Raw genomic sequence first — 11,362 nt, forward strand, 5'->3', positions numbered from 1 at the left:
CTGAAGTTGTGGCTAGTTGTGCAACAAATGGATGCTAACACTCCTGTCCAGACACTGCGCCTTGCAGACCACCGGGTCTGCAGTGCTCACTTCTCCCAAGATGACTACTGCCAGCCGAAGAAGAGAAGACATCCAATCCCGAAACACCTCCTCCTCAAGAAAATGGCTGTCCCACGAGTAGAGAGAGCTACAGACACAGTGGAGCAAAGCTCGTGACATCACACAGCCCACAGGAGGTGAAGGGTCAGGGAAAGGCTAGTATGCTATTTACAGAGATAACACTGGCGATCTGAACCGCAGCACTTTTAATGCACAAACTTATACGGGATGCATTTGCCCCCGTTACCATTTTAGCTCGTTTCGTGGCTCCCAGCTGCATCCGCCTCCCTCAATACTGAACCAATTTTAAAACGAGTTGTACCTATGAATCATACACACACATACACATGGGGAAATAGAGCCCAGGTTGAAAAATACCGAAGTTATCCTTTAAAGCTGAAGTTGGTACATTTCATGCAAAAATCACTTTTATCATATTTGCTGAAACTGTCTGTATATTCACACAGCACTAAATGAGACATCATCTGTGAAAACAAATCATATTTGTAATGGTCTGCTGCCTGGGAATGAAAACAACCAATTAGAGCTGAGGAGTCTTTAACACAGATGTCAATCACTGCTCGTGAACTGCCGTCAAACTGTCAAACTAGGCAGTGCTCACCAATGTAAGTCAAGATTGTGTCACTGCGTTGCCTATTTCTCAAATGTTTACAGAATTATATTTTAGCGTACTGTTAAGCTTAAAATAAGAAAGCTGCTGCATCCAGTGGGTGGTGCTTGGTACATGGAGCTTGGGATGACTGTTTCTAACATGGCAGCTGGTTTACACAATGTCTTACTCCCAAGGCAATGCAGTAATCAGCGCTGTCTAGTTTGACCGCACAAGCAGTCACTGACAGCTGCGTTAGGACTCATCAGCTCTGATTGGTTATTTTAGGTGTGCCGTGGTAGTTTCTATCAAATGCTACTGGAAGCAGCACAAGCACGAGGTGGGACGTGATTTTTTTTTCAGACTGTCTGCCTGATTTACTTCTTTCAGAGTATAGTGACAGTTCAAGCAAAGTTATTGTCATAAAAGTTACCAACTGTAGCTTAAATGCAAGCAGCCAACACGCAATAATTTGTGATCAGCAACACTTAAAAGTACAAAATAATTCAGTTCTAACATATTTTCAGTTCTGCCATAAAATTTTGGTTTAGAGCAATAATCATAATGCTTATGATATTGTGTTAAAAACACAGTGCAAAGAAATATTAGGCATTTTAAGAAGCATGTCATGACATATCAAGCATGAGCTGGCACCACAGGAAATAATTAATAATGTCCATCAAAAACATTTGATTGTATGAAAACGGAAAAAAAATAAACTCCCAAAATAAGGCCACGTAATATCTTCAGCTTCTTTAAATCTATATAAACACACATCAACTCACACCAAACCTGAAAGGATTCTGTTTTCACATCACTGGTACATCAGTATACTGCTGAACTTCAGAAGTTATTATGTTTTTAATTGTTCTAAAGCTCCATTAGTGCACATGTTGATTGATCGGGAGAGAAACCTGTTCCTCCACATCTGGAACAGTTTTCCTCCCATCAGAATTCAGCGGAAGCCTTGACAATTATTTTGCATCAAAATGATTAAGCGCAGTGATCACTGTTTAAAAGAGTCGGATCAACTGATGCTGCCTCTGAGGCTCACACACCCAGCTCGTCCAGGCAGCACTGCAAGTTGCTATTTCTGCCAGGATACTCATTTTCTCTAATCCTCTTCCGGATGAGAGCAGCGGCATCTTCAATGAATGTTGGCCACTTTACAGAAGATGTGCAGAATGGCTGGAGAAGCTCCAGGTTGGTCTTAAGAGCCATGCCAAACAGGAAACGCAGGAAGATGTCCAGTTTGCCGTCCTCATACGGCAAGCTTCTGTCCACAGCGCTCTTGTACAGCTCCATCACTTTGTGTGCCTTGAATATTCCCCTGACCTTGTCTTTCAGCTGGTGCTCAAAAATGTTCTTCCCCTGATTTGTGAAGGTGAGAAACACATAAAGGGCAGCCAGGTACTCCTGCATGGTGGGGTGGATAAAGCTGATGACTTTATCCTGATAGAAAACCATTGTCTTTGTGATGTATTGCATGCACAGACCGCTCTTGATCACTGTCTCCGTGTCATCCACTCCATGCTCTTGCCACTTAGGCTTCTTGAGCTTGAACTGGCCTTGTTCCAGCATGTTGAAGGCCAACTTTCCAACTTTCATGAGGAAGTCTCTCTCTTTATCTGGGCTACAATATCGAGCTCTAAATGTGTGATGCTGACGTGTGAGTGCAAGCAGCAACTTTGTGTACATGTAGGTGATGCTCCTTGGCACTTCTGCCCCTGTTCCCTGCTCTTTAAATATGTGCTGGTGCTCATCAGCCACCAGTGAGCAAAACAAGGGCAGGTGGCACATGATGCGGAGGGTTTTGGAGGAGTTGATATACGCAATAACTCGAGCTGCTTGATTTGGGTCCTTAAATCTCTTCCTGAAGTACTCCTCCCTTTCAGAGTCATGGAAACCACGCACTTCTATCTGATCACGAGGCGTATCCCAAGGGATGCAGCGCTTTACTGGCGGCCGGGAGAAGAACACAAATAGGGCGCGGTAGAGCAGCCTACTTCTGAGGAGGTTGACCACGAGGATGTTCAGGGTGGTGGCCTCTGTGTGGTCCCCGACAAGCGTAGTGTTTTGAAAGTCAAGCGGGCCATTGTACTCATCGAGACCGTCAAAGATAAACATTAGCTTGCAGTCGTCGCTTCTATAATCCTGTTCTGTCAGTTTTTTTGTTTCTGGGTAGAGTGTTTGAATTATATCCACGAGGGACACCTCAGAATCCTCAAACTTTTTGAGTTCTCTGAACGGCAAAGGAAACAAGAAGGACACATGCTGGTGGGAACGCTCTTCAACCCAATCAAGGATTAACTTTCTGATTGCCATAGACTTCCCTGACCCCGCCGCTCCTGTGACCAGCAATAACTTTAAGCTTGATTGCTCGAGCCTTTCAGCGCTCAAGATATCCCCAGTAGAAAGCAGTTTCCCTTCCTTGTGGTTGGTGTCCAGCTTTTCTATGGTCAGGACCTCATGTTCAAGATTTGGGCCATTATTGGATGTTGAGGTTATGTGGAGATTAGTAAAGACATCATCAAGAGGCCTTTTCTCTCCCTGCATGGCCCAGTCCTCATACACTTTGCCATAGATCCTCTTCAGAGTCTCCTTTAGCTCGTGACGTACTTCATCTGAAAAAAAGGAAAATGCAAACGTAAATGATTCTCTCATTTCTTTCAAAACTTGGTGGCCTTTATTGAAAGTGCACTTTGACCAACATCTCCTTTGCCTTGTGAATACATATTATCCCTATCTTTTGTTGAGAATATATAAACAACCGTTCACAGAAAATCATGTTTTTACAGGGTTAATACAGACATAAAATGAAATTCAAGGACTTCACAGTTCTTTTTCAAGCACTATTTTTTTTCCATTTTCAAAGACTTCACTCAAAGCTAGAAATTAATTTTTAAACATAATGTTTTATTGAACATAAACAAATGATGTGATCAATGTGTGATAGGTTACTTAAAACACTCTTTTCATGCATAACTGTATAAAATCCATAAAACAAGTGAATGGAATGAATTAAGAGAGCTGTGCTGCTTATACTACTATAATGAACCACTTCCTCATGCTACAAGAAGTTTCAATTCAGATAAGGTATCAAGGGGGAGAGCGTCAGCGTAACCATAGAAACTCACTACAACTGAACTCCCACTTCTGCAGCATGTAGCATCCTCCTGCCTGCCCCACACCTACTGCCTGCCCCACACCTACTGCCTGCCTGCACAAGGCTCAATAGAAGAGGGAAACCCTGCTGCACTTGCCTGTTATCAGACAGAACTGTCGACTCATTACAAAAAGGAGTACAAATTATGAAGTAAGGAAAAGTCTTCATTAAAATAGAAACATCTGAAAGTGGCACGTAGGAAAAGCTGAATTTCTAATTCTGAGCAATTTTGTCATAATGACGATAGTCTGAGTGGGCGGAAGTTTGCTGCAGATATCAGCCTCTCATTGGGCAGAACGAGCCACCGCTGAAGTCCCGCCCTACCACCTCCGGTTGTGTAGCAGTTTTCAACACGTCCTTCACTAACTTTTGCGGTGCTTGATCTTGCGGGGATGTAGCCATTTTTCTGCCATGGTTCGCGTCCTGTAGGCGATATTTTTGTGGGCGTGTTGCACCAAAACCTGTTTCCCCCCGGCAATATTTTTGCAAGCGCACCGTTGCTGTGGCACCGCCCAGAATGACTGTGATTGGTTGAAAGAAATACAAGCAACCGGGCGTTTTTTCTCCAATCTTAAAGTGAGAGTCGGCCCAGCCAGACCTTTCTTTTCTTGAGAAAGGTCTGGTGAGCGAGACTATAATGACATGAACAAAATTTCAGTCAAACTATATATGATGCAGTTTATTTGCACTTTTTAAGGACTTTTTAAGCCTTTTGTTAAAAAGGAGCTACTTTCAAGGGATATTTAAGCACCCTGTTTTGACCTTGTTACATGTCCCTATGGTTTTTTTTTTTTTTATATGCTACAACATATATCGTGAGCAAAATAAGCAGTCAAGCTGAGCATTTCTGCCTTGGAACTGCAGTGTACCGATGAAAGTCTCAAAACCATGGATTCTGACTTCCAGAATCTGTTATGTCACACACCACAAAAGTCATCTTGCCAACTGAGGGGTATCGGAGGAGAAGGAGGTGTACCTCTGCATTGGTATTTAGTAATTTAAGTTTAATTTTCACAATTGGGAAAAAGGTTTACACATGGCTGTTAGATCATGTAGACAACAAAGGCTCATGTTAACTAGTGCCGATTACAAGCAGAAGTTTGTGTGTTTAATGAGGAGAGTCGAAGGTGAGCAGGTACACTCAAACTGTCGGCAAACTGCTGAGGGGCAGGACTCATTTGCATATCTGCGCATACAAAATGAGCCAAAGGTATAGAGTTATATCTAAGCTATTTAAGGTGTGAAGGGATGTTTTTCATCATTTTTTTAAATCAATGCCCACAAAAGAACTTTAAAGAAACACACACGCCACAAACGCGGTCTCCTATTACTTAAATTCATCAAGAATTTTCTCAATTTTTGGATTCTTCGTTCACCGTAGGCCTATGAGAACTCTGACACAAGTTGAGTAATTAATATAGCGATGGTCATTTGGGGTCAACGTTTTTTAACAGTGATAACAAGTTAATAAATATGGAAGCATACTCACTTCTGATGCACAAAGTCTGGAGAAAATCAATGATATTATTTCGCTCCATTTCCTCAAGAAGGGTTCTGGTGATCTGCAAAGACACCTCCAGGTCATAACACTCAAGTAACCGGTCCACAAGGTCCACCATGTCCATGCTTTGGGGAGGAGTGTTGAATGACTGTGGGTAACGCTTCCACAGCATCATCTTGAATCTCTTAAAGTCTGCTTCAGTCAGCTTCCCAAGGGTTGCACAAATAGCCTGATTCCAGAGAAAGGATAAAATTCAGTGTTCTCATTTTCAACAAGAGAATATTTTCTACACCATTTCTTTAAAAGAGATGAAGACAAAAGGGAAACACAGACTAACCTTAAAAGTGAAAGCCACTGTCAGTGAGGGATGCCTGATCGCATTTGGGTCTTGGATTAACTCGGGTGTGCCAGAAGGCTCTGAGACTGCATCATCGTTGCTTTTAACCCTGGTGAGGCCACAGTGGAGAGATTTAAGCATATATTAGTGTCAGTTTAGTATGTAATCACACACACTAACATGCAAGTGCCATGACTTGGGTTTATATCTTACCTGGGGATTCTTTTTTCACAGTCGTCACTGTCAAAGGAGTAGCAGCTTGAGTATGAATCTGCTCTGTCCAGCTGGACCCTAAAACATGATGACAAGAGGGTCTGAATTACATTCAGTGTAACCACAACATGTCATTACAGTTTTCCAATGACAGTAACAACAAGATATGGTATATTGAAAGGTACGTGCTACGAGCACAGCTGCTTCATGGGTTCACTGGGATGAATACATCAATTTATAGACTGATATAAGCTTTGCTGAATACTCTGTCTTGTTTGTACCTCGTAGAGGATCCATCGTCGACATCCATGGTGCTTAAGTTCTCCTCACTTGTCATTGAATTGTAGCTCAGAGGTGGAGCAGAGGCCTGGTCCACATAATGCCTGAAAAAATGACAGTTTTTTTAATTGCTTACTTGCCACATAACAAGTAATCATATGCTTCCATAGTGCAAGCCAGATACGCAGCCAATTTTACCCTTAGTGCTCTTTCTCAAGCAGCACCAAGGCTGTCAGTGTACACAGTATTTGAACTGGGGACTACAAAGACTTAGGACAAGCATGGACTTATTTTAATGTTTTTTTCCTTTTCTTGGCTTTGTATTGATTCTGCAGACACTTAACATGTATCTTTTGTGAGGTATGTGGTGACAAGAACACTTAGGCTTTAGTAATGACACATCTTATCTTTCTGTGAAAATTGGTGAGGTAACTGTTAACATACAGCAACAGATACAGATACAGACAGAGACAGGTACACAACGCCCCCTCAAACCTGGTACACAGACTGTTGTTATAAGATATTTAGATAACTCAATAAACCTATTTCTTTTTTTTTTTGTGCATGCTTCATGTTTTTAAAAACCAACCCAAAGGGAAAGAGACAACCATCAAACACAGGTGGAGAAGCAGGATTTAACATGATACATTCATCTTATTAAATCCAGGTATATTACACCCCATTACCCATATTTTTAACTCATGGTGAATGGTAATGCAACATAAAAGCGGACCAGATGTACATATATATAGTGTGTCTTCCTCATGAGGCCCTGGAGTTTCAGGGTTCTGCAGATCCCCTCTATCTCAGTCTCATTGATCCCCTGATTCTTCATGATCTGTTAATTGTGCTGGGACTAAAAGACTGCTTTCACTCGCCTCTGCGGCAGCTGCTCCTCTCATCCATTGATCTGGTCAACTCTGATCGGATCAACTGATTAATTATCCACCCTGCAACTCAAACTCAACAAACTGCTGCTGGGGAAAAAAAGACCTCATGAGGCGCTGCATTCACAGTGCTGCAAAAACATCAGAATTTAGACAGTCGTCAGGTACCGCCTAGTCTCGCCACCAGACAAGCAGAGATCTCCACCTTCTGATAGTCTGGGGACACTCCTTTCTAAAGTGTGTTTAACACACCGGAGAAAACGGCCGGCAACAAAGCAACGCCTCTTGCATTATTGAAAAGGACACGCCCTCCCGGAAATGTGCGCTCCCCCTTTTCTCGTCCGCAAGGAAACAAACACACAGAGAGCTTGAAAATGGATGCCGAGAGATTTAACTCCGTTTTATCAAACGTATGCTCAGTCCACAAGATTGTGGAAATGAAGGACTTACAGCGACTTGAGCCATTTTGTACCGCTACATGTGTTTCTAGTCGGATTATGTTTACGAGCACAAGAGTTCAGTGAGCCACCGAAGGACCGCCCTGCAGATTTACTATTGGTTCAGAGTTCAGTGAGCCACCGAAGGACCGCCCTGCAGATTTACTATTGGTTCTGCAATTTGGTTACATTGGTTTTTTTAAACTCTGAAATTGTATCCGCCCATCTAAACACAAAATCATGGAGAAAGTCATCAGTCTTTAGTTAAGCAAAGTGTCTAAAGACTGACTTGTGAGTCTAGGTACCGCCACACAAAGATTCTAATTCTGTGGGAAACACTGTACATCTGTACATTTTGACTGTTTTCTTACTTTATGACAAATTGACAAATTAAACTTTAAACTTGCATTTAAACGTCAGGGAAAATCAGTCGTTAGAAACATCCCAAGTAAGTAATATTTACTTTGTACTCTACCACCTTTAGAAAGCAAATGAAAGGACAGGGCTAGTTGTTGTTTTTCAACTTCAGATATATTGTCAGTCTTCTCCATAAAAATACTACCCAGAGTAATTACCCTACAGTGAGAGAGAGGACCCCTGGGGCTTGTAAATGAAAAATGTCAGTACCAGTGGCTGGTATCCATTGGACTCGGTCCCAGGTCCAGAGAAGGTCGTCTCTCTGGGATGTAGTAGAGCTCGTCATCTTCACCTTCATCAGGCACACTCTGTGCTCTACCAGATACTGCATCCCCAATGGAAGAGCTGCCTGATGGCGTGGCTATCGCCTCCAATTCACTGTCATCCATCATGTCATAGGAAGGGTCAGCCCAACACTAACATGATGAGCTCATTCAGTGAGAAATTTCTTTCCCCAGGGAGGGTCTCAGGACAGTAACTTGTCTGTACCTGCAGAAAAACAAACATGGGTAAAATATAACATGTCAGTTAATAAATTCTTTATCAGGGTGTAAAAGAAACTTTACACCAAACCAGATTTTCAGGTTTCTTCTGTTCGAGCTTATTCAGCCTGTGACTGCACTACATTATGATACTGCACATTTACAAATGCTTAGTGCACAGATGTAATGGTAGACACAGAACAGAAAATTTAACTAATTTAAAAAAGCACAACAGAATTATCATTTAACCTTTCACAGATCTACAGTAGTGTAAAAATCTTACTCTAGGATGCAGATGTTTGTGTCTGTTTGTTACTGTTATAAACTTGCTGAATGATAATTTTATAATGTGACAGTGCTGTTTTCATCTAACGTGCTGTTGTATGAGATTCTGAGCCCATTTTGAGGAAAAGAAGTCTGTGTTTAGCATTTTGCACACTTAAACTGTGTGTTGCTGCTCTGTTGTGAAAACTGAGCCAAATCAATTGTAAAATTGACAACACATGAACTGTAAGACACAACCACCCGTGTTTCAAAAGGAACACACACGCATGTGGGAAAGGGAAAAACTCCTCATATTTAATTTGGGACCCCTCTGAGGGCCCCAGCACCCAGTTTGGAAACCACAATAATCTAAGTTTAGGTCTGAAGTTTTTTCCCTCCAGATTACACAGCTGATCGTTTTTCCTTTCTCATATTAACCTGCTTCTGGCCCACTCTGGAGATTCACCATCATATCCATCATGTATTAAATAGTCAAAAACTGAGGCTGCATATCTCTCAGCCTGACTGACGGACACACCAAAGGAAACAAAGGTAGCAACTTTTGTTTGCAACTGTGACATATCCTCGTTTTGACATTTATTGGTATTTCAGCTCCACTCTTCCGCTGTTGTGCCGTGAAAAGCATGCACATGAGCGCGGTGCACAGAGAGGCAGTCAGAGCTACAGGCTACAATGAGGCTAAAAACAGAGTTCAAATGACGTTTTTCCAAACAACTTTTTATGTCGGGGCTTCAGGACACTTGGATCACTACGGACGAGCAGTATGGAGATATTTTGTGGTTTCAATTATGTGTTTTTGGACGTTTGAATCTGGGGCGCCGTCAGCCTCCATTAGGTGGAGTTGTGTTGCTACCTCCTCTCCCCTTGGATCTCCGCAAGTGATGTGAGGACTCTAAAACTTCACCTGAGCCTCCCTCGACATATGGGTGAGTAGATAATGGCTGAATTTTCATTTTTGGGTGCACTATCCCTTTAAACTGTGGGTGTGTGTGTGTGTGCTTCATAACTTGTGACTAGGGCCCCTCATAATAGTGTGCACAGGGGCCCATTGTAACTACCTTTTTTTTTTTTTTTTTCTTAAGTCATCTTTTTTGCAAAAAGTGGTTTACAGTTGAGATGTGACTTACAGAGATGGAAATATGTAATAGTGAACGAACATATAAAATACAAATAAGGCAAATGAAGCTTTGCCAGAGTAGGCTTATAAGTTATTGAATTAGGTTTTTTACTGTTGAATTTACATTTATGAATGTGGAATTAACAACAGAATTAATAAATTTATAATGAAGTACATATTTTCTTTGCTTTGACTTCTATAAAAGCAAAATACCACATTCTCCCACAATAAGGCAAAGTCTTTATAAATATGGTCAATGACAAATCTGCTGAAGTTTTACCAAAATGTTCTGGTGTGTAAGCAATACCAAAAGAGGTGCAAAACAGTTTCTGGGTGGTCTTCACAAAAAGAACAGTTTGTATTGATGTCTCTTTTAAATTTAACCATGTAATGATTAGCAGGGTAATATCTGTGAATTATTCTGAACGACACTTCTTTCACCTTGTTCACCATCAGGTATCTGTGAGGAATCAGCCAAACTTTTTTCCAGTCAATGTTGTTTACAAATCGGTTCCAGTAAAACACGACATTTGGAATAGATACAATTTCTTTCTGAAACAAAGCACGAATATTCTTATTATTTCGAGGAAGTTTAGAAAAACAGATTTTTCCAACAGGTGATTCAGCCACAGCGGGGAGGGAGACAGAAGTGGGTGGAGGTCTGCCAGTATTTCTAAAAAGGGTTATTGAGCCTGATGGAATGGCGTCAAATACAATAGCAAATTCTCGTGGCGTAACTGGAATATTATATGTTGATAGAAACTCTCTATAAGAGAAAAGTCGCCCCTCTCCGCTGAATCCCATTGTAACTACCTTACGCCACTGAACCCAGTGACTGTGACGTTATAAAATAAACCAGATCTTATCTCAAACCCTGGACACCGCATTATCCACAGGTAAACACTATCCGACGAGGAAACAGACTTCGATATAACAACTACCAAATAACATAAGCGAGGTTTAATGATTGTGATTTACATTTAACTGAGGCAGCGTGTTTATAACTTTGAATTCAGGAATTAGATTACGATGAGAGACCGCAGACTGTGTGACACACTGGCGCACCATGAAGGCTCAAACTGTGAACAAGGCACGTGAGTTTTACCCAAAATTATAACATTACTTTCATAATGGTCCGTAATGTAAACATAAACGCCCTAGTAATTACATAAATACATTAATGCTACCTTCTAATATGCGCCACAAATAAAGGCTAACTTACCTTCAGTTGGATACAGGAAGTCAAAGTTTCTTCTTCTGTGTCGTTCTATCGCGTGAGTGGCAAAACGCTACAAGACAGACGCTGCCACCTGCAGGCCGGAAGTGTGAACAACATGCAGTCTGCTCAAACATGAGGCAGCTTTTCTAGGGGAGGAATGAGCAGTGGTGGAAGAAGAACTAAATTAAAGTATAAACTAGTCCATACCCATTGGTAGCTTTGTCCCCTTCTACCTATGCCAGTCCTCAATGCCTATGTGCAGTTTCACATAGATTGACCACGTCAGTGAGTAGAAAAACGTGGGACAGACAGA

At 41.6% G+C, this 11,362-nt stretch overlaps 1 protein-coding gene across 1 annotated transcript; it reads right to left on the minus strand.

Moving 5' to 3' along the window:
- Window positions 1-6: 6 nt before the first annotated feature.
- On the minus strand, window positions 7-11,099 carry nlrc3l1 (NLR family, CARD domain containing 3-like 1). The gene is made up of 7 exons (XM_050040164.1): window positions 11,053-11,099; window positions 8,157-8,435; window positions 6,208-6,309; window positions 5,927-6,004; window positions 5,714-5,822; window positions 5,365-5,605; window positions 7-3,333 (listed from the first exon to the last, which is right to left on the minus strand). Exons 2-7 carry the CDS (start codon window positions 8,336-8,338, stop codon window positions 1,760-1,762), a joined length of 2,286 nt encoding a protein of 761 aa, XP_049896121.1. The 5' UTR covers window positions 8,339-8,435; window positions 11,053-11,099; the 3' UTR covers window positions 7-1,759.
- Between the last annotated feature and the right edge of the window lie 263 nt (window positions 11,100-11,362).

Source organism: Epinephelus moara, chromosome 3, assembly GCF_006386435.1.
Source record: "Epinephelus moara isolate mb chromosome 3, YSFRI_EMoa_1.0, whole genome shotgun sequence".
Classification (NCBI taxonomy): Eukaryota; Metazoa; Chordata; class Actinopteri; order Perciformes; family Serranidae; genus Epinephelus; species Epinephelus moara.

Bases quoted from the DNA above. Each gene is read 5' to 3' on its own strand.
- nlrc3l1 (XM_050040164.1), bottom strand. From the start codon at position 8,338: ATGATGGATGACAGTGAATTGGAGGCGATAGCCACGCCATCAGGCAGC. The intron at 6,310-8,156 runs GTACTGACATTT...TCATTTTTTCAG, and splicing joins CCAATGGATACCAGCCACTG to GCATTATGTGGACCAGGCCT. The intron at 6,005-6,207 runs GTACAAACAAGA...ATCATGTTTTAG, and splicing joins GACGATGGATCCTCTACGAG to GGTCCAGCTGGACAGAGCAG.